This window comes from Vidua chalybeata, chromosome 12, assembly GCF_026979565.1.
Source record: "Vidua chalybeata isolate OUT-0048 chromosome 12, bVidCha1 merged haplotype, whole genome shotgun sequence".
Classification (NCBI taxonomy): domain Eukaryota; kingdom Metazoa; phylum Chordata; class Aves; order Passeriformes; family Viduidae; genus Vidua; species Vidua chalybeata.
The window spans coordinates 13509927-13534403 of NC_071541.1; the positions used below are offsets into that span (position 1 = coordinate 13509927).

At 37.2% G+C, this 24477-nt stretch overlaps 2 protein-coding genes across 2 annotated transcripts in view; one reads left to right on the forward strand and one right to left on the reverse strand.

Moving 5' to 3' along the window:
* CACNA2D3 (calcium voltage-gated channel auxiliary subunit alpha2delta 3) overlaps positions 1-24477 on the reverse strand; it is a 389950-nt gene that overhangs the window by 44169 nt on the left and 321304 nt on the right. The window lies entirely within an intron of this gene.
* LRTM1 (leucine rich repeats and transmembrane domains 1) lies at positions 1467-23773 on the forward strand. The gene is made up of 3 exons (XM_053953558.1): positions 1467-1476; positions 19931-20527; positions 23340-23773. Exons 1-3 carry the CDS (start codon positions 1467-1469, stop codon positions 23771-23773), a joined length of 1041 nt encoding a protein of 346 aa, XP_053809533.1.

The following is a 24477-nucleotide window of genomic DNA, read 5'->3' on the forward strand; positions in this document are numbered from 1 at the left end:
ATTACAACAGCGACATTTCAACATATTCCCCTCGTGAAGTAATTCCTCAATTATTTTTGAGATCCTTTGGCTTGGTATTAAATAAAGAACTACTACATGATATCAAGTACATGATAGCTGGACTTGATTTACAGTTGGGCTTGATGATCCAAAGGGTCTTTTCCCATTTAAAGATTCTGTGATCTCTAACTGTGCTTGCAGGGTAGGAGGAGAGAACACATCTCACAGACATGGCACGCTGAAAGCAGCATTAGGTAGTTTTTTTTGAGAGGCCTATCTTAATATGAGATTTTAATCTCACAGTTTTGTCTTATTTACACATTGTTCCCTGCACAATTCCCACAGGAACTTCCCCATCACAGCTTCTAAATATTCTATATCCTACATAATATATAATAAATAAAAATTACTAATAGTTCCTAAAATTAAGATGAAAATTATTTGAATGCCTCCAGGTTTGAAAGACTTAACAGTGTTAAGGTATAGGAAAATGATTTTCTTTTCAACCCCTCATGTGATACTAAAGCACTTTGGCACATTTTTCCCTCCTGAGCTTTTCAAGAACTTTGTGACTAGAAGATGCCTTTTTTTTTTTTTTTTTTTTTTGGTCTGGTCATTTAATGCCACAAGAGCTATTCAAATATACTTCAAAAGGTTTTTCAGCCATTATATTCTCCTGAGCAGTCCCTAATCCTTCAGCACTGGAGAACCTCTGAATAAAATATCTGTGCTCCAAACCACCATTAAATCCGTGTTTTACAAACTGGCTACATGAGGGGAGAAAAGGAAACAGGAAAACTTCAAAATTATATCTCCCATGTCACTAATTCCTAGTCTAGCCTTCTGGGTGTAACAGCTACCACAGAGATTTAGATTAAAAAGCTGAAATTGCACTGAGATTTTTCTAAATATTGTTTGGGAAGGTACCCAGCAACTGCCACAAATAACAAAAACTCTAACTGACCTTTGTGTGAAACATACACTTCAAAGTATAAAGTATTCTTCCACATTTGCAGGCTTGGTTCAACCAAAATAATCAAAGGATAAAAATTGTTCAGCCAGGAAAAAAGGACTTTTGTCTTCACTGCTGCCTTTTCTCCAGTGTCACAGAGGAGGGTGGGCTGGAGCTGAGGGCAGGCAGGAGAACAATTGATGGGAGCTGAGAGAGGGATATTTTTGTGTTATGTAACACAACATGTGTCATTTCAAACGAATATTGCAAACCCAATCTTTTCTTTTAGTCACATTAGCAAATTTACTTAGGTGATGCAAATAAAGACTTTTAATTCTTCCTACAGAAAACAGTTATTAAACTCCCTCAAATTTCTTCTCTCTGTTTAATAAAGTGGCTGATATTTTTGCAGTGCAGACCCTATGAAATAACAGATGGTTGAGAAGGACAAAGTTAAATTCTTGGCTCAGTGATAATTATTGCTAAATAAGTAATTTCCTTGTGCATCGATTCCATGGCTGAAGGTAATATTTCACTCTCTCTGTGGGTTGCTTTCAGGATGGAAGTACAGGGAAATGCTCAAATGCTACATGGCAAACATGAAGGAAAACAAATAACTGCTCAGAATAGATCAGGATTGCTTGCGCTCCTTTCAATCTCCGTGGTTAAGCAAATAGACATGAAGATAAGGAAATCCTTCCTTGGCAAATTACTTCTGTGCAAAGAATTAGAATCCTTCTTAGATTCTAAGTAAAAAGAATAATTTCCTACTTAAAATACGAGAGGAAAATAGATTAGACTGATTTATTTCAGGCAAGAGAGGAGCTGAGTCTCCCTACAAACCTGACAAATGGTTACAGGAAAAAGTAGCAAAAGCTAAAGGGATTTCCATTCTCTGAAATATCTATACACTATAACACTGTATATAAGCACTAGATCAGCAAGGTTACAAAAATATCTTAAGGTCTCCATTCCTTTTCCAAGAGAATACAGTAGAGATTAAGACCCTCTCTCATACATAAAAGATGCCTAAAATCTTAAGGACATTTTGGCCTCCTATTTCCAATGGAATTATCTTAAATGAGGTTTAACTTGGCTTCAAAATAGGAAATGTTGCACACAGACTTGTAGCAGGATTATTTTTCAATCTGTATCACCTTTGTGTATTGAGCTTAGACTCTTTAAGATGCTCTTCTTACTCCCTACTAGTATTAATTCTGATTATTATCTTTTAAAATATCTAATAACTACATGTGAAATATTCCAGAACACACTTAAATACTTTTTAAAAAATTGATTTCATTTCTATTTATACTCTAAATCTGTTTCAGTTAAAAATCCATCTTCAGCATTTAGCTCAGGCAAAGAAGGATAAAATGACTCTAGAGCTCAGTGCTCAATCCCGAGAATAAACACCAAAACTGTCAAGAAGAGCCAATACAAATTAACAGAAGACTCCCACCTATCACTAAAGATGATAAAAATCTTGTAAGACCTTGTTTTATGTAGAATAGTTAAACATAAAATCTAGGTATTTTTCTCCCCTCAATTCCAGGAAGTCTTAGCTAACAAATGAGAGGTTTTCCAACAAGACCTCTTTATCTATAATGTAGTTATGTAGACATTATTATAGACAATAATATAGTTATGTAACAAGTAACATAGTTATGCTTCAGTCTCACCCAACATAGCTGTACTCTCAGTGGCAGTCATTCCATACCATATGCAGGATATAGAAAAATGTGAACAAGCTCTTGTGAATTGGGCACTTCTCAGACTGCTTCTGATCCCAGGTTCAGTTTACTTGCACAGTAAAATGCAGCCTCACCTTTCCAGACTTTCCAGACACTTCACTCAGCTTCCCTCTCAGGGATCTTTCCCCTTTTATCTATACCTTCTTCTTCTCACCCTTACTCATTGTTTTCAGTTCCTCTCTTGAAAGAGAAGATCTTCAAAATTATATTATAACATGAAAAATTTATTAGTTTTATTACCTGGAATGACTGATGCAAACACCCCAAAAACAACAACAACAACAAAATCAGCCTAACAGTTTAAGTCTGGTTATTTTTTAATGTACTGAAAATACAAGCTTTTGCCTGAAAGCATCAGGCAGTCTCAAACCTGGGTGGTGACACCAGCTATCCTCATAGTGAACTGTTATGGGTGGCCAGATAAAGAGCCAAATTGACAAAAAATGGGCTGAACTATTGAGCACTTATACACTTCTGTTGTTCTTATGATAAAGCATGGTTCCTACCTCAGCAAAAATAAGGTATCTGTTATGCATTTGGATAAGAGGTCATTATTTTTCAGAAACTGTCCTTTGCAATGTGTTGTTTTGTTGTGTTGTGGTTTTCTAATATTTCATTATTTAACTCAGGGACAATTTCTAATGTTTTTACAACTTCCTTTGTTGTTTCTTGACATGGAACCTTCTTGTTTACTCCACAATATGTCTATTGCATATTTAAGTACTCCAAAATTATTTTAATACTTTACAAATATTTAATTATTAAATCCTTTGGAATCCATGTAAATGTACACCTACCTTTTCCATCTCAGTTTGAGCTACAGAGGCTGATATAGTGTCAAACACAAAATATCTCAAAGTGCAAACTATCACCTAGTTTTGGATTCTATAAAATAAGCTGGAAAAAATCTTGTATTATTTATGGTTTCTTACCTTTATCGTTTTGTCATCAAATAAGTGGAATGACCACACATACAGAGACATTTTAAAGTCCTATTTAACTATCAGGTTTTTTATGTGAGATAGTTTGAATATATAAGATTTAGCAACACAAAGACTCCTTCCTTCATCAGAGCTATTGTGATGCAGGATGTTAATGAGTGAATTCTCCTTAAATGGCAGTGGAAAACTCAAGTTCTGCCTCTTAACTCAGGAACCTCAAGCCTGCTACTTTCTTCCAGGGATTTTTAGACTTAGGGGTGGAAGATGATGTGTGCATGGAGACAACCAAGACAGAGGGAAGGCAGTGGCAAATGGTGTTTCCTGGAGGCCAAGCTGAAGCAGAAGGGGAGGAGAAGCTGGGAAGCTGATGTGAGGCCCAGCTGAAAGGGGAGCAGGATGATGATTGCTGGGAGGCCGAAGCTCATCCAAACTCAAAGCACCAGGGAAAGCTGAAGGGCTTGGTTTGCAGCCAAGCCCTGACAAACTGAACTGTGGAGGGCAGTCTGTGAACATCATCATAAACCAGACTGCCCTTGACTCCCTGACACACATCTTCCTTCTGCAGGACTAATGAAGTAGCAGCAGGATCAAGGAGGGAACTCAGAAAGGATATAAATTGAGTGTAAACATAAAAAAATATAGACACTAGTGACTGGAAGTCCATTGATTTTTCAGGATTCTCCAGAGGGGATGTTGGAGGGAAACAGGTTATCTGTAAATTAGCATTGAGACAACCATCCTGAATCCCAAAGTTTACAGGACAGCAGCTGACGTACTGCCAACAGCGTGACAAAGGCTCCCACAGAAATCTGCTCACTTACCCCAGGATCAACTTTGTGTACCAGGAGCAAAGCTCAAGGCAGGTACTTGATAATCCATCTGTAACTTTAAAAAAAAAAAAAACCCAAAAAACCCTAAAACAAACCTCTCATAAGCCTGAAGGAAGATAATCCCTGGGCATGCAAATTTACATTAGTGCACTTTGCTGGACAGGGAGGTGTCCTGTTCCTGAGGAATACAAGGAGCACAGTGACAGCATAAAGGAGTGGCTTCGGTGGCCCAGTTTGAAAAGGCTGAAGCGGCCCTGCCTGGTGTCTGGAGGATCCTCCCTGTGACTTTTAGAAAATACCTGACACCTACTGACACCTGGCTCATTGCATTGTCAAAAGGAAAAAAGAAAGGAATCTTAAAAAAAAAAAAAAAAAAAAAAAAAAAAAAAAAAAAAAGAAATCTGAAGAAATCTGAGTAGTACTACTTTTAGCCTCAGGAAGTTTCAGCAGCCTGCAGAAAAAGGCAAGAATCATCACAGAGGAAACTCTGCTGGTGGCAAATCTTTTATGAATTCCTATAAGCCTTCAACTTTCTTCCAGCATCTCCTTGCACAGCCACTGCTCTGACAAATAATTCTGAATTCCGATGGTATAGGAAGCATGTGAAGATTGAAATCTGACCACAGTAATGCTAAAATAATGAAGCAGTGAGAGTATTTTTATAACTCCCTAACCATTTTTTAGTTTTATAGGGTTTTCTTGCTATTTGAGTACTACCCATGACTGAAACGAAAAATAGGAACATTATGTATTTGTAAGCACTTTTACAAATCTTAAGGGAAGATCCAGGACTTGTCAAGTTCTCAGAAAAAGCTTTACTTCTCACAGCTGAGGTCCTAGTTTAGAGCAGAAAAGCCAGGTTACATTTCCATCTCAGCCAAAAGGCTGTGGTTTCAAGCTGCCAATTAAGGAACCCTAAGAGGCTCAAAGTCCAGACAAACAGCCAGAAATTGGGATATTTATCTGAATATCCTGAGACCAGATTCTCTTAGGATATATAAGACTTTCTGTTTCCACTTGTGACTAAAACACAACGCATTCAAGCCTTGATCATATTTTATTTGCAGACTTGATTCTGGCTACTGCCTAAGCAGGTTAACAATAAAAAAAAAAAAAATCTGTTTCTGCATTTCTCAGCATTGTGAGAAGGCTGATCTCAGACATTGGCAAAGCTTCTATCATAATTTCCTAAGTGGTTTACCCCTCCCAAACTGCAATCCTGTCATAGCAGAATGGGTACAAGCTGTCCTGCTGCCAGCCACAGAATACTTTGGACAAGACATTGAAGATAAATATTAGGGCATCCACAGCAAAGTGAACTCATGAGTTCTCTGTCCAGTCCTCCCCTCCAGGGAGAGGGATCTGACCGAATCCAACATTTTCTGCCTACAGAACACACTGAGCACCAACCATTCTATCTCTGCTGCTGTCACCAGGGGATTTGTGTCCATACAAGGTCTATGAGTATATGGAATCTCATTAGTCAAACCAGGCTTGGGACACTGAATGAGCAAACGCTGACATTTTATCAAACCACATCATCTGGAAATAAGTCTTGGATCTCTTATTTACTGAGATATAATAACAAGAATAGTGATAATCACAACAAGCTGTTTGTGCTATACTGTGATTAGCAAATTACTTTGAATTGCTGAAAATATGAGTCATGTTACTCGAAGTCAAATAATACACAGAAGGACCCCATAATGAATAAAAATCTCCAGCCTTTCAACACCATATCTACTGGGTGATTCATAAATCAAGCGTTTACTATAATGCTCCAGAATAATTTTCATGTTTTTATTTTTCTAAGATCACTACTTTAACCATGTTTTTGCTGTTTAACCACATGGTGATAATCTACAGTTTTAGCAAAGGACAAAAAAAAAAAAAGTATGTGACCAAAAGACTCAGTGCACGTATCTTTATGTGTTTGAAATTGAGTAGTACCATGGTATTCTGCAGTTGCAAGTTCAAAGAAAATCCAAAGGTGAATTTGTAATCTGATTTGTGTCTTTTACTGAACAATTAAAAAAAAACAGTAACAGCAAAAGATACAGATGTTAAACTTTTCCATGAAGAGTATTTGCAAAAGCAGATTTGTGTGCCTGCTTTTTTCATTTTTGGATCAAAAATGTATTTTTATTAAATATCTGTGTAGCAAAGAACAGAGTTGCATCTTGGTTCAGCAAAATAGGAGTTAGCATTAGAGCTATAAACCAGCATTCTGGGAATCTCCTGAACTGGAGGTTTAAACCATGTCAGGAATAGAAAGCAATCTTAGATTGCTGAGATTTTCCAGTATACTGAAATATAAATTTTCTTCTCTTTCATATTCTCCAACTTTTTATGTCTTAAATAAAAAGAAACACCATCTTTCTAGATGTGTTCAGTATATTACAAATACCTCACTTGAAAGTCAGTTTCTAAAACTATGGATTAACACTGGCTGTAATCTGAACATTTTCACATTTACTTAAATTTATTTCATTAGAGAATTTTATTGCCACAATTTTGAAACATGGCCAAGAAGTGTTAACTACACCTCTCAGCAATGGCCTGTATTGGGGAAATAAATTTCCCCCTGTATTGGGGAAAATAACTTATCTTTTGTTTTATTTAATATGCAGATGTTCATGCCCATGAACTGGTAAACAGCTAATGCCATCCAAGAGGCCAAGCAATCAGGGGTGGAATGAAGCTTTCTATTTACTTGTCTTACCAGATTTCAGGAAAAATAAGAAATCCCCATCTTCAGAATTGCTACATAAGCCTGCCTAAGTGCCAGCAGAAATGGTTGGTTACAGCCGATCTGGTCTATTAAGAGGTGTTTTCATATTGCTGAAAATTAGCCAGCAGCTTATTTTCTTCATTAGAAAAAGATGAAATCACCTCTTTAAAGCCACAAAATACAAAGAACAATATATTGACCAACTTAGGACCAAAACCAAAATTAATACATGTTTTTAATTGATACTTCAAGAAAAAACTCCAAAGAAATAAGGCTTTTAAAAAAGGTTGAGACTGATAAAATGAGAAGGCACTGACACACTTTTAAAGTTTGTTAATCAGATGTCAGCATTGCCCAGGATCTGTGTGCCAAGTCATGACCATAAGTGAACTTCTCTGGTTGAGTTATTAACTTCTGGAAATAGTCTAAGTGCTGACATGACTTTCACAATAAAATTACAAATGGACCATACTTACTTCACATAAACTGCTATCCAGATGCTTCAACAAGTAGTCTATTAAAATTTATATACTAATGATTAGCAGGATTTAGCTGTCAATGCAGTCTTAAGGCATATTTTAGAAGTATAAATTTTAAGTTTTGAGGGAAATCAATATAATGGGCACCAAATGTAATCCTCTTTAATGTAATAGCTTTGAAATAAATCAGGAAGGTTTCTGAAAGGGAGATGTCTGATTATACATTAAACTAAGGATTTATCATACAAAGTAGCTTCTCTTGTTAATAAGAAGCCTGATGGGTGCAAATTCAGCTGGGGCTTTTGCCTGGAAGGTGTTGAACACTGCTAAGGGCTCACTGGGGTCTGTGGGCGTTAAGGGATGCCCAGCACACGATGAGAACATGAAGCCCCTTCCAGGATGGAGAACATAAAAACCCTGAAAACTCTGCTCAAGGAAAGGACTCTTGGCAGGACTTCCCAGAGGTTGTACTGTTGTATAGAGGCAAACCTTTATGGATTTACAAGGAAAGTGAACCTTGCAAAGGTTTGTGTGTTGAGGCACATAATACCAAAGGCAGACTGATCCTGATGGGCTTTCCAGAAATGCTTATTTCACACAGCAGTCAGTAAATGTTGGGCTGTAGTTCTGAAGTCTCTATCATATTCCTGGAGATAGGAATATGATATATTCATAATATATCATATATTATATATATGTCAAAATAACTTTGAAATACCACTTTCCAAAATGTGGACATTTATAAATGACAAAGGTTCTCCTGGAAGTTCTGCCATAACACATTTATAAAACATATTTCATTTCCCAATTAAGACCAATTCAATCAATTCTTTATTTTTCTGCTGTTTTACAAAAAGAATGCTGGAGCATAATTTCCAGAATTAACAAATCATCTTAGCACATTTGTAATGGAAGCAAACATTATCTTCTCCATTCTCTCACAGTACAGAGCTGATATGCCCTACACTAAGGGAAAAGCCTTCCTTACTTTTATTTAAAATAAAAGGAAATCAAAACCACACATTAGAGTTGCAGTAAATTATAACAAACTCCAATAAAGTATATTTAAACAGATTTAGTTTATATTCTTATATAGATTTTTGTATTACAATGGCACAAACAGCCACAAAAGATGAAGAGAAGTTGCACAACACAACACAAGTTTCCCTGCTTTATTCTGTTTTAAAGTGCAGATAGAAAGCATCTATAGTGATGGAAGGCTCTGACTCTTGCATGTTTACAGACACTTTTATACTGGGTTGACATCACGACTAAGACTCCTTTAATTCAATGAGTTAGACTGTAGCGCTGATCATGCTCATATCCACAAATCTGAACTTTAACTGAGTTTCCATGGAAACACTATATGACTGTTTTCCTTTTAGACAAGGCTATGCCTGTTTAATGGGTTTGCTGAGGACAACGTGTTTTGTTTAAGTTACAATAACTGGAGCCAATACTTCCTAATTACATTACCAGAAGAAACCTTTACAACAAAGCTTCTACCATGGGAAACCATTGTTCAGCCCATCTCTGAAAACCAGGAAACATCAGCATTGCCATTGCTTAAAATGTGTTAACTGGTCTTCTGTGTATAAAATAAACTCTTTTACAAAATGACAGCATTGCTCATGTTTTGTAATGTTCATATATAAGGAAATTATTTCATGAAATCTGAATTTCTGTGACACTTTCATTAGAGAACATCTGCCCATGAAGTCAAGGTAGGTCCAGGGTTTGAGGCACTGAAGTCTTAGGGCTGCTCCTGGTCTAAAGATACCCTATAAATAGGAATTAAAATCAAACAGATTCACTTCTTCAGAGTAATTTTTTTCCCTGTAAGTTTAGCCTCATAAGAACTCTAGAAACCCAAGTCTGACAGGTGCCATCATCTGTCCAAAAAGGTGTTAAACATTTTGAATCTTTGAGTGGTGTATTTTGTTCACTATTTCATTATATTCTTATATTGAACACCAGAAAGGATGTGCTGTATTCACACTTGCAGTTCAAATCCTGTGTTGATGGAAGGGTGACGCATTTCCCTAAGATTTTAGGAGAACCAGGTCCAAAGTCCTAATCAGGAATATTTAAAGAGATGCCTTTGCAACAGTGCTGAGACAGTACAATGAAGAGGACTGTAGATAGACAGGGATTTTTATTTTTTTAGCTTAAATCTGCATTATGATGCAACTGAAATGTTGTTCTACATTATTCATTTCACCCAAGCTCCATTTAGACAAAGTATTACAGAAAACCAAGCATTCAGTCAAGCAACTTCCACTTCTTTCTCAAAACTTTTTCACACTTTCAATGTAACAAAGTCTGCAGAAGTTCTAAAATGGGTATCCCTTTACTCCAAAGCTAAGAAAGCAACAATATGTAAAAGTATGACCAGCTGATGGCATACAGAAAAGCAGAGAGTGTTCAGAGTCCAAGGAAAAGCCTGTACTACAATTGCTTGAAATACAAATATTCACTCAAGTGCCTATGTTTGAACACATCTCCAAATCACCACAAACTACAAATTACAGACTGCTCTGCTCTTTCTTCTTTCTAACAGGTTCATAGAAAAGTTTGTAGCAGCAACTAATGAAAACCCTTTAAGATCTTAATGGCACCAAAAAAACTCAACGTATGGAAATTATTATTTCACTAAAGTTAGGCACATGATGATAACTTCACCTTCTAAAAGCAGTCAGCCCACTCCTCCCACAGAGCACTTTGAGAAGGGAGAAGTCAGTAGTGTTGTTCTTTGAACTCATGTGCTCTAACTCTGCTGAAACACAGAGACAGAGAGGAAATGGATACTGTCATTTTGAAAAGGGAAAAGGATAAAAAGTCTCAGCCAAAATATGAGTAACCAAGCTCAGCCCTGCCATTATATTCCAAAATAACAGACTGCAGAAGGAAATAAAAGCAAATAAAGATGAAAACACACCCTTTTTGCTTAAGGCAGCTACAGCTTTATAGGCAAAGCTCAGTGAGGTTGGGTACTTTTGAGATCCCACCATAGATTAAAGAATACTAAAATAGAAGTGCTTCTGGATTAAAAGTCATTGTATTGAATGATAATATGTATTACCTCTATACTTCAGCATCACCCAGTGTTGACACAGAAGTCAGATATAAACATGGAAGACAAAAAGATGAGATCAACATTTAAATGTTGTCTGAACTTTAGGGCTACTGATATAATTTTATGTTGTACTTTTTAAAAATTTATTTTCTCAGCCATTTGGTATGATTCTCCTAAAAGATATGTTAAAACTCAGTAAATAATTTTCCTTTTCACCAAATCAAGGAAAGACAATTATACACTGGACATACTTTATAAATTGTAATCAATATTGAACAAAATATTCTATTAATGAGAGGAGAAACCATAGAATGAGGATCTTTTTGGATTCTCAGCATGAAAACAGGAAACCAAAACAGACATACAGAAGGAGATATAGCCAAAACAGACACAATAATACAGATCAGGTAAAGAGTGTAAGAATAGTTTAAGCATGATGCTCCTTAATGATTTCAGTCTTTAGGATCCCTTACTTGTCACTTGGTTATCCCAGAATATTGCTTCAATACTGCTCATATAAGCTGCATACCTACATATACAGGGTTAAAGCTTCTTTTTATATTCATAGCTACACTTTTGGGCGTTGTTCTTTTCCTTTTTTTTTTTTTTTTTTATTTTTATTTTTTTTTTAATTTAAAAGCCTGTTGTTTAACTCCTGAACATTTCCTCCCAGGGTATCTGAAATCTGTACTCATTGTCCCAGTGTTTCTCTCCCACATTACACTTTTAGAATCAAGTTCCATGACTTTTAAAAGTTATGTTTACGTCAAAGGGATCAAGAGGTTTAAATTTCAGTACCTATTAAATGAATTTAATTATCCAACCAGTTCCATTTGGATACACTGTTACTGTTCTTCACTAATCTATAACAGATTTTCCAGTATTGTAATTCTCATTAATAAAATGCCCTCTGAAAGAGTATTTTCTTTTTATTTTTTAAACAAAAGTCTTCTCAGTAGACTATTTTGCTACTATTTTACAAATTTTAAACAGCAGCATCATTATCCTGTATACTAGCTAAGTTTCCCAGGGATTTATCCTGGCTGAAAACAGCAGAACTAACTAAACTTGAGTCATGAGAAGTCTATCCATACACCTGACTTACCCTGCTACTTCATTTAAAACATTCTGTGGAGAAAAAAAGGTATTTTACAAACATCTTTGGTGTTTAAGACTTGCTGACAGACTAAAAAGAAGAGGGTGAGGAAAGGAAAACAGCTTGCTATTGGATCTCTGGGATGTTGTGAGAGCACTGTTGGTGCCTGCAGCTGCAGCAGTTCAAGCAGTAGGGATGGCAGAAATGTGGAGAGAACAAGAAAACTGGAAAAGCAGCAAATGACACTGCCTGGTAACACTCATCTGCTGCTGAACTGAAGAGCAGTGGCAGCACGTAAAGGGATCTGGCTCATTCTGTTCACTGGAGCCATATGGGAAAAGTGACAATATCCCTGCTCTGCTTGTGGGAGCAGCAAACAGGGACATTCTGGGCACACTGCAGAGGGCACAGACTGGGAACAGGGAACTTTTAAAGGAGTTGGTCCTTCACACTTCACCTGAGATCCTTTCAGGAGTTACAGTTTCCTTTTCCCTTGCAGCAAAACGTCGGCCAATGGAAATGTTCCATCCCAGCTTGACTCCAAAGCTACTGAGCACTTCAGTCCTGATCCAATGGAATACTTACATTCCACTGATGACTAAATCCACCAAAATTATGTATTTAATGTTTATCAGCTGCATAATTTTAATGTCAGGTTATTTAGTACCTTGCTAAATTAATGAAGAAAAAAAGCCAAAAAAAGCCTCCTGTGGATAGTTCCAAAGTGTTGCAAGAATCACAGAGGTTTAACTATTTGGCTTTTTGCTGTAGCAAATGTCATCCTTGCTTCTGCAAACTTCTGTGTTCAAGTGACTACTGGGGCAAAGAGAAAGAGTCCTTTTGGGCCCATAAACACAGGAGTTCCCAACATTTAACACTGAATTTTACTGAACTACTACAATTTGCCTTAAAAGCACAAAAGGAATCAATGAAGTATGAGTTCTCCTTTGCAGCACAATTCGTGAGCACCAGTATAAGAAACATTTACTGCACTTTAAAATATTTCTTCATACACTGTGAACATTTCAAAACCCTTTTACAGATGTTAAAAAAATCTTTCCAATTCTTACAAGAGCTGCCCTAGTAAATCAACCACTCAGAATGCACAGGAGATTTATATCCTGGTCTTAAGTTTGAGTCCAGGGTGAGCTGTGACCATGAACTGAAATTCTCATTAAATATAAAAAGAAAACAAAATCAGTAAGTAAAAGCTTAGAAAAAACTTTGATGAAGAATAAACTATCTAGAAAAATAGCAAGTGATCTCAGTTTTAAGATGTTTAAGAGAGGACAAAAAACATCTAAAATGTCAAGATGAAACAAAGTGTACACTTGTACTTATTTTTGCATGTGTTTTTTCTTGCCAGTTTTATTTCTTTCAATTCTCTTAGCTTGATGTCAAGCAATATTATTTTTTACTTGCAATAATGGCACAGTGAGTTCATTAATTTACTTTTACTGGAGATACATTCTATCTATGGATGCTCAGCATGTATAACAGGTGGTTGACATTAGTCAGGAAATGATTGAAAATTGAATCTGCAACCCCTGCTGCTATTTGTGATGGAACAAATACTCTGCTGACACTTAATCTGCCCCTTGCTGCAACTTCATCTAACTTGCAATTAAGGTAAAGAGGCCCAGCATCTTTATTCCCTGTGCTTCTCCTCATTCTGAAGGCTTGCATCCATCCTGGTAATTTTTCTACCTACCAAAGCACACTGAAAGGCTGGTGTTTCAGCATTTTCCAGCTAAGCCCTTCTCACCTTCATAGATTTTTTCTCATTTAGTTATGGGAAAGAGTACAAGCCACACTAACTTCTAAAAGCATTGTATTAGAATTAAAATATCACAACAAATCAATGACCACACTACCCAGTGGAAGGAAAGGGAAAGGGAAAGGGAAAGGGAAAGGGAAAGGGAAAGGGAAAGGGAAAGGGAAAGGGAAAGGGAAAGGGAAAGGGAAAGGGAAAGGGAAAGGGAGAAGGGGAAGGGGGAAAAGGAAAAGGAAACTGCAGACAAAGGACTGACCCAAATAGCTGTGTATAGATTATGAACAGACCTGGTGACAAAGACCTGGGTATGCATACTGAAAGAATTTTCCAGTCCCAATCAGAAGAGCAATGTGGAGAAAAACAGAGTTCTGACCTAGGCAGAGGAGGTCCTGAGCCTGGCTGTCCCCTGCTGCCCAGGACACAGCAGCTCACAGCTCCCCAGGCAGCAGCTCCCTGCCACTGCCAGGCTGCCCAGCCACCCCATTCCCACCCTAAATCTCCACCTGGAGCATGTTCCAGTTTATCTCGACCACTACTGCATCTCATACTCTGGCCTCTCCTAGAGGTGCCAGAGAAAGGTGTAAAAATTCCCATAAATAATAATTATGGAAAAAAACTGCCCACAGGGAAAGGTTTTTCTCCATAAGTTGTGTCATTAGTGGTTGATTAAAGCCCTTAAGAGTGAAAGTTTATATCCCTTCTAAATTATTTTTTTTTCCCCATGAGGTAACTATGGCTCAAGATTATATATGAATCCTACTAATCTTCTGGCCCAAGGATAACTTTCAACAATGCATTTCACAGATTAATTACTCACTGTATAAACAAGTACCAGATGTATCTAAGTAAGGCAAAACAAGCCAATGGAAAGGAAAAACTGGGCTCTTCCCCTGTACAAAATCACAACTCTCTGCTTGGTTTCTTGTTTCTAGAGCTGTACAACATTTCTTCCCACCTGAAAGGGACACCATCAAATAACACCAAACTCATAACAATTCAGACACAAAGAAATCATGGTGCCTTCTTATGGTGTGTCATAACCAGCATTTGATATTATTAAATTCTAGCTGATATTCCTCCCCTCTTATCCTGTCTAAGCAAAAGATATGTGAAGAAACCCACAAACCCACCTGTCTGGAAAATTTGGCCTGATTTTTAAGGCATAAATCTTCCTCAAGCCAAATTTAGTTTGATCCATTGGCTTATACTTCTGTTGTGAAAAGCAAGCAAAAATAGGGCCTTCCTCTAAGTTTTGTCAACTTTTGAAAAGCTAGTACCCCACCAGGAAATATTTGAGAGAGTCCTGAGCTCTCACAGTACCAGGAATGCCCTTGTAGAAAGAAAAGCATGAAGGACTGCCAGGTCTCTTTTGCCTTGTCACCTTTGCACATTGTTGTGACTCATGGGAAAGGTCACCACCTCTCTTCATCATGCACTACTTTATTTTTCAATGTTCCAGTCAAAGGGGAAGAATTTCAACAATAAAGGTATGGGTTGTTTCATCAACAAATACAAATATTTTCTTTGTCCTGAACCAAAATGAAGAGGGGTTTGCATTTACCCAAAGTTGCAAGAACTTAGCTGATTTACCAATCTGGACACACACATTAGTAAAGAGAAAGCACATGCCATTTCCCTGAAAGTATCTCAGTTCTAATTCCTTCCCACTCAAAAGAATAAGGAAAATAAATCTAATAAGGAGTATGTATAGGAATTGTCTGCTGTGGTCTTGGGAACATTTTTTAATATAATCATGTCTGCCTGGACTCAATATACAATGCAATGGAATCCAAATCCTGTAACTTTTAAATATTTGAAATATTTAAATAGTTTCCTTTCTGCTAGAGTTTAATTAACATAATGTTCTTCTGTAAAAGAGATGATTCTTACACATAGACCTCCTTTAAAGCAGATGGCAGTAATTGCTGCAACAAAGAGTTTGCTGGCAAAGCAGAGACAGAGCTGCCCCCTCAGCCAGCAGGGATCAGATATTAGCTCATGGGGCTTTCTTGCTATTTGCAATGGGAAACATACCTTGCTGCAACAAGGCACAGGCTAATTTAAGAGGCTGCAATAACAGTTGCTGTACCACATCAGACAACTGAAAAGAATCCTGCTGGTGGTTCAAAAGGCCAGAAGTAAGAGTAGGTTTCATGGTTATCCTGTTTCTGGCAAATCTCTACCTGTGACACAACTATAATTTTCACCACATCAGACTTCTCTGTCACAACCAAAGTATTATTCCTAATAAATGGGAATAGGACATGGATTATAGGTTGGGGAAACTTCTGTTTACAAAACATGTTCATTCAGAGTTCTCAATATAAGGAAAAAATAGCCACATCTACATGAAAAGCAAATTGACAGATTTAATAATATGTTTCCAAATCTGAACCCAGCATGAAGATTTTTTAAAAAGTAGTAACTTCTTATACCATGATTCCAAGTAAATAAAACAACCTCTGCATTATTGCTGGAACTGAACCTCCCACAGGGCTTAACTTTCTGTGACCTTGTCCTGTGAACATTGTAATATGGTACATACTAAAAATAATACAATTATAGGTGCAAAGACTTACCTAAAATAGGAAAGCAGTTAAGAGATATTCTTTAAGCCCAATGTTACATGAAATGAACTGCAGTAGGAGCTTGTATACCCATCTGGTCAGCAAATATTAATTAAGATGGAAAAATAACTTAAAAAAGAAATCCTTTGAATTCATAAGCTAAATAAAATTATAGATACCAAAGAGAATTTAAAAGCCTCTTATCACACAAAAAACCAATAATATAAAAGCTATTACCTCCTTGCAACGTTAATCAAAAGTAATGAAAAGAGCTGCCACTGATACAAGGGATGAGTTAACGCAACGAGAGTAGGATGTCATCTCAAGAAAAGGTACCTGACCTAACTTTATTCTTTGTAACAGTATCCATAGCTAACATGGCTACAACTTCTAAGGAAGATGCTATTTTATAACAGACCTTTTTACATTTAATTTAATTTTACATTTAATTCACAAAAATGATGCACGGGTATTTTTTAAGACAGGTCTTAGAAATAGCAAATAAGTGTATCATCCTGCAAAAGTTTAAAAAGTTTTTTACATTAATCTGACATTAATATAAAGTACAGTGCAGTTGAACTTTAAGCTTCTCTCCCCATTTTTTGTAAAGTTGGGGTTAACCATGATGACTGTGGTGCAGGTTATTTACATTTGTAGTGTTCCTCCACAGTAAATCCCAGGCTTCATCCCACATCAGGACAAGGCGCCATCCATCAAGAATGTCAAGGATAGTAAGGTCTGCTACTCACAGCAGCAATCCTGGGATCCTCAAGATGAACAATCTCGTTTACTTTAGAGAATGAGGATTTTCCTGTGTTCTCCTTCACTGTTCCCATGTACCCACTGCTCCTTTGGGTATCTTGGCTGGTGTCAGAAACAACTGAGCAAGGCACAGGACACTGACAGGCACAGCCCTGCCCTGTGAGCCAGGGGGACACAGAGCTCAGCACAGACTTTGGGACACCAAAAGGTACCTATGGAAAAGATGGGGTTACTCTCTTCACAAGGGTTCATAGTGACAGGACAAGAGGGGAGGGACAAGCTGTTCCAAGGAAAACTCTCACTGGATGCAAGAAAAAATTATTGATTCTGAGTAACACATTGGAGAAGGTTGCCTAGAAAAGTGATGGAATCTGTCACTGGATATATGGAAGTCTCAACTTGATAGGACCCTGCATAACTTCTGGTAAAGACCCTGATTTCAACACCTGTTTGGACCTTATGATCTGATTTTTCTAGTACTCCTTCTAGATAATTGCCTACATTATATAATTTTTGACCTGGGAAGTGAGCTTTATGTGATCTTTTCAAAAGCACCTAAAGGCAGAATTTGTACCCAAGAAAGTCGTATTATGGGTCTGAAATGTTTGGATTGCACAACTTCCCTCTCCATAGGACAGCTCATAGATGGAGTGATCATATGGCCTGGAAAGACTCAATTATATACGAGATCTCTCATGCCTTTCAACACCTCTGAGCTTCATCACAGTCACAAGTCATTAATCCTTTTATTGGTGTAGATGGCACAGTATGAGTTCTACTGAAGAAATAACAAAGAAACAAGCCAAGGCACCACACATTAAGTACAATTTTAGTATCATCTGCTACATCTTTCCAATATCTTTGAAAATAAATTAATTTGTTCAATATTCATGGTGACTATGCCAGGATATGTGCCATTTTTATGGAAGGAGCCACTGGTCCTGTGTTCCCAAGCAATAAAATCCTGTCAGCACAACTGATGGATGTCAGATGAATAAGCTTAAAGAGCAAACAAGGGCACTGTCAAAACCATGTCATCAACCCACAGGACTATTTGTAGTGATATTATACACTCCACTGCCTCCAGTCACAGCCCAGGATAATGAAAATCCATGTTCAGATCTTGCAAAAATTGACACAGCCTGGCTAATAACCCACCAGAATTCAGAAACCATACTGGATATTAAAAAGGCAGCTTTATTTTTTGTGCTTTGCTTTTGATGGAGATTAAACAAATTGAAGAGGCGAGGTTATCAGGTCATTATTTGTACATTACAGCTGTTCAGTCAGAGCTGGACAGACACTGCTTGCATGGCTTGTTGTCTGATTAAGAGGCAGAATTAGTCTCTAGGAGTCATAAAGCAGGGAGAGGGGAGAAGATTGTGCGTAAGAAAAAACCAAAGGCTGATAGAGTAATTGAGTAGAAATAGTTACCCTTTACACAAGTCACAGACACCACCTAAAAACCCTCAAGGAAGGAAACTGGATGAGCACATTACAGATTTGAAGTGGGAATCAGAACAGTGTCTGTCACTGTTCTACATCAGAAATCTGGACTGAATCTTCCGCCAGAGGAAGAACAAGCAGAGCAGAATGAAAGGTGAGATACTGAAGCATTCACATTAATAATGCAATTTTTCTGTTTGCAAAGCATTTCCTTGCCAAGGAAGAATTTATTTTACCTCTACATTGGAAGTTGTGTTTCTGAAGCCAACTGTTGCAGAACAGTGTAATGAACTGAAAGTATTGTTTACCTTGCATGCAGGAATGCTGGATTCTTTCAAAAGAATTTTATGATGCAGAATTCAGTCTTGCAGAAGATTATGTATAATTTGAATATATATATTTCATTTCTGAGTGAAAATTAATGAGTAATTTGTTCCTTAAACTGTAGTCTCAAAATACAACATTCATTTTTATATTTACCATATTTCTTATACATTATTTCATCAATATGGTATTCCCTGTTAGTTGTTCACATTTGATCTTTGTAAGTCAATAAACAGCACTTTATTTTCAAAAGGTTTCAAGTAGCAACTAATTAAAATGTTTTCATTTTGAAACAGTAGTAAAAAAAAATGTTAGAAAAGGATTCATCGTTCTTTCTTTAGTCAAAGAAGATCTAATTATTGTATAATATGCATACAAGCATAGCTTTAAGTACCTTGTTTTCAAAGTTGAGATCATTAGCAAGACATAAAAGGTAAAAACTTTTTTTTTAAAACCATCTGAACATCAGGGAGCAGCAGATAATTATAAATACTAAATATTACTAGGTAGTCCTCTCAATTAATTTATATTGTCAGAAGCTTATTGACAAATGTCTGGTGACTGTGTAGAAACCGGTATCTATGAGAAGTACAGCTGACATTCAGAGAAGGGAAATAAAGCAAAAAAAAAAACAACCAGATACTTTAAAGGAGAAACTTACAGACTCTGAATTGCTGAAAAATTAATGCTAATACTTTTTTTATAACTATGTCTTTGAAGCTTGTAATTCTTTTAATGGTACATTGACTCAATTCTTCCAGGCAGTGATATTAGTAAAACCAATGAAAAATAGAAGTTCTGCTTGTAATTCTTCTGGCACAAGATGTCTTAAAGTTGTTACTACCACAGAAAGAGAGACATTTTAATTTAATAATTTTAAAAGAAACTGTTACATTCCCTTCAAACATCACTGCTCTGCTGATGGCAAATCCTCTTGAAAATCATTTGTACTTAAGAAAAAAAACATGGGAAGTATTTCATTTTAAGATCATGGTAGCATTATCTTCATTCTGCATTATACAAGTACTTCAACACTATCTGTAATTTACTTATGTGTTATAAAAGAAACGCATTCTGTAGTATCTATCTTATTGTTTATTGTAGAACTGTATACCTTCTGCCTATGGCTGTGGCCTGTGTATTGTCTAAAGACAAACATTTTTAGCTCATTTTAAATCATCTTTCACTTGTGATACAGGTAGCTGGCTTTTGGGTTGGAATGTCATCTTGTTGGCACACACAGCTCACAGCTGCCCTGAAAAATGCCTCTGCTACACAGCCTCAAAGACAGCAGACTGCAAGAACAGAGGATTTACTGAAATTCCTGCCCGTTTGCCTCCTGAAATTCAGATACTACAGCTGCAGAACAACCGTATCTGGAGAATCAACCAAAACTCATTCACTGCAACGCCGTTACTCAAAATCTTAGACTTGTCTAATAATTCTCTCTCAAGTGTGGCACCTGGTGCTTTCCAAAAACTGAGGTATCTACAGGTTTTAAACCTAACCAGAAATTTGATTCATTATATAGAAAACAAGACTTTCAGTTTCCTCCCACACCTAAAAGAACTGGACTTGTCATCCAACAGCATTATTCGATTGCCTGAGACATTTGGAAACAGCACAGGGAATATTACATTGCTCTCTGTGAAGCATAACAAACTGCAGAAAATGGAAAGAATTCTGCTGGAGTCACTTCCAAACCTGAAAGTGGTTCTCTTCAAAGATAATCCCTGGCAATGCAATTGTAATATCTTTGGCATGAAACTGTGGTTGGAGAGTTTTCTATACAGAGGTAAGGAATTTTTCTCATTACATATAGTGTACATGAGAACATTTAACCAGCATCTAACTGATCTTCACTTCTAGGGCTTAAAATTTACCCCACACTGTAGGTCACTTCCTCAAATAAACATACTAAACTATATTCTTATGCATAGGTCAGAATGTAAGTGCTTTTGTAAAAAACAGGTGGCAAACTAGAATCAGAGAGGGACTTTGTATTAGTGCCCAGAGAAAGCATGAGGATGCACACACAACCATAGAGCAGGTACAGGTGTGTTCTCTACTGTGTCAATTCAGAGAGAGACAATTCTAAATATAAAACAAGTACACTTGTGCATATACACTTTTTTTAATTCTACCAATATATTTTTGCTGGAAACCAACCTACTGTTTTAAAGCTTTTTACCTGTTGCATGATGGCAAGCATCAAGACAGATATCAGTACTGAGCAAACTTTAGAGAACCCAGGATTCTACTTTTTCTATTAATTATGACTTAGTAGTTCTTTAATATTTTATGAATACCTAGCATCACTTCCTAATTTGTTGTTAACCAGAAGAGGAACTCAATCCATTGGCAATTTCCTCACAGGAATTTGTCATGGCATCACACAGGGAAAGGTGACATTTATAAATAGTAGTGGCAGTATTTTGGTCACATCAGCTTTTAAATATATTCATGAGTTATGCTGTGAAAAAGATAGCATGATTTAATTCTAAAGGAATTAAGTGTAAGAAGAAATTAATTTATTTCTCCCAGGAGGTATGTTCAGACTGAGAATTTGGAACAGCAGGGCAATTTTCTTTTTCCTAAATCAGGCTTTGATGCTTGCATGTGACCAAAGTACTGATAGCCTGTCTCTGTACCAAAGTGGTGTGGAGCCTGTTGCAGCACAGGAGATGTGGAGATGGCCCATGTGGCCTGAGACTGATGGGATGCCCTTTGCATGGATCAGAGCTCTGCAGGCCAGCTGGAAAACCATACCGGCCATGCAGGGACACAATCACCACTGCAGTGGTCTTCAGGTGAGGTAAATTTCAGAAAAGACAAAAGGCTAAATTCCTCTCAGCAATAAACTCTTCATATCTTGAATAGGTAAAATATTACTTTATCACAGGGCTTTAGCCTATTATGCTGGAAATTCAGCAGGGGTTGACTTCTCTGTGCAGAAGAATGAAATAATCCAAGATAAACATATCAAATCATCTTAGTTACTCTGCCAGCAGCATAAATATGATCATTTATTTCAAAAAACAATGTTGTCTAGAAGTTCAGTGATGTCCTTCCACCTTTCTGAACACTGTACAGATTAATTAAATGAAGTGACATGGAACTTACAAATTAATTTTAGCAGCAAGCTTTAAAGGAAGCCCAAGTGTTATGTTCTCTTCTGTGTTTGTATTTCTCTAGAATTACTTGTCTGAATCACATGAAGAAAAATTAGTTACACAATAATGTTTCCCACTACTTATATGACACGCATGGGATGAAACTTCACAGTGGCTCTGCAGATATTTCTTGTATGTCATAACAAAGCAATATAAGTCCAGAATATTTGAGTATTTTTAGCTGAATCCATCCTGGGCAATTGACATTTCATGCATACTCACAAGAAATTATAAAGAATGCTTCAGTTCAGGAGGAACACCAGGGTTCTATTCCAAGCACACATATTTAGTTACTTAAAACCATGAAAGGATAAGAGTTGAAGTATTTGGAGGTTTTACCCATATCCATATTCAATCTAACACATTGAAGATGTCTGGAACCATGCTTTTGGTTTCACCATTAAAGACCAAGAGACCTGCTATGCTCAAATCTGTCCTGGAATATTGACATTATTTGTGGAGTAGAATCCAGATTTCAGTTTGGCTCCATCTGTATTCATTACCTTCTCAAAATCTTTTCAGGATGAAAATTTCTGTGCTTGGCTTTAGCTGAAAGGTGAATTATTTTGGATAGAGAAAGAAAATTCAGCTGATTTGATTAGTTAATTTTTTAAAATATGTCAACATTGATTTTGGCCTTGTGAACTCCTTGACACACCACACCCCTAAAGCCCTCTGCTCTGATGGGGCTACATTTGGTGTATTCTCCTCTACACACTGAGGAAAAACTACATGATTTACCAGGACTGTGGATTCCTACTTCTCTCCCCATTGCACTAAAAACCTCCTTGGAGAAACTGGCTCTAAGCAATCATTAAATTTAGCATTTGAGCAGGGTAATAGATTGATTAAACTCAACTCCTTTATACCTGTGTATATTTTTTTTACTGTAAGTCTTGCTTCAAGAAGTTGCTCATGGGTACATACAACTTGTGAACTTTCTCTTTGCCCTGTTACAATTAGCCTAAGATGTCAGAATGGTGATGATTTCATGGGATATTTCAATCAAGTGGAAAATATTTTCTAAATACGTTTTTTCCATTTCTCGCCATAAAAATTAGCAGCGTTCAGAAGTTATTTGAATTTGCAGTTAACAATACCTCTTTGTTTATCTATGACAGTTCTTATTTTTCTACCACCTATGTTTTTTAACACTTTGGATACTTTAACACTTATGGATGTTTTACATCCATAAAAGCACAGGTAACCAAATTCCTGATGAACTGCTTCTTGAAAATGCTCTCTTATGTGATTTTTGCAGTGTAATAATCTCACTTGTATGGTCTCACACTGACCTAATTGAACAACAACCTTTAAAACATACTATAAATTTTTAAAAGTATGAAGTTGAAACTGATGATAAATTTACCTCAGGTTTACATTAAGGTGATTGAGCAACTGTCAAATATCGAGACCATTGTTTTGATTTTCCAGGAGGAATTAGCGACGGCATTATCTGCTCAGCGCCAGGCATTCGGAAGGGGAAGGATCTCCTCAAGGTTCCCTACGAGCTCTTTGGGGCCTGTCCTCTGAGGGCAGCTCACGTGCAGCCAGCCAGCAGCCACCACCACGGCTTCGAGCAGCGGAGCTCGCCGAAGCACGGCCACCACGGCGAGCCGGGGGACGGCGGCCGCGGCGGCTGCGAGCCCAAGGCCAGGCCCAGGCCGGTCAGCCTGCGCCACGCCATCGCCACCGTGGTCATCACGGGCGTGGTGTGCGGCGTGGTGTGCCTGATGATGCTGGCAGCTGCTGTCTACGGCTGCGCCTACGCTGCCATCACGGCCAAGTACCACAAAGAGCACTTGGCCCCCGTTGGGCAGCACGGGACTCCTGAGGAAAAAGAGCCGTTTGAGGGCTCCAGGGCTTGACTTGCTTCTGTCTTTGGCTTCTTGAAAATAAAGCCCTCACTGCAGTTGAAAAGCCTGGAATCTCAATAGCGTTGTTTTGATAGAAATTACTGGGGTTATTTTCTTTCTTTTTTCTTTTTCACACTCTTTAAAAATCTAAGTATATATATTGCTTGGAATATTCACTAAGACTTGGTATAGAACAACAGAAGTTTGTTTGTTTTGTGTATGTATATTACAAAGCCACTATTTAGGGCTGAGTGTTTGAGATCATGAAATCTTGATGTAGTGAGTTTAAAGTATTTCACCATCCTTTACTAACTCTTGATGCAGTATTATATCAAAACATGACCTATGATACACATACAGTCAGTGGCTGACAGGAGTGATGCTCTGCAAAGAAAAACAGAAACTAGCCATCTAACTCAGTTTAATTAGTTACATTTGTCCTATCTTAGAGAGTACAAATTACTATTCAATACAAGATGTATACAATTGACAAGCAGTTTTCAAGCCAGCTACTCTTAGCACTGCCACTGATAATATAAATCTGTTAAAAGCGTTTCCAAAAATGTGTTTTCAACTTTCCAGTCTGCCCCAGAAAGCAGCAATTAAACATTACCTCAATTTCCTAACCTAGAAAATAGGAAGCACCTTCTTAACTATTCCATGCAATTTTTTAATTACTTAGTAAGGAAGAAAGAAGAGTGCAGAGAAAATGCTGA

Bases quoted from the DNA above. Each gene is read 5' to 3' on its own strand.
- LRTM1 (XM_053953558.1), top strand. The intron at 20,528-23,339 runs GTAAGGAATTTT...TTGATTTTCCAG, and splicing joins GGAGAGTTTTCTATACAGAG to GAGGAATTAGCGACGGCATT.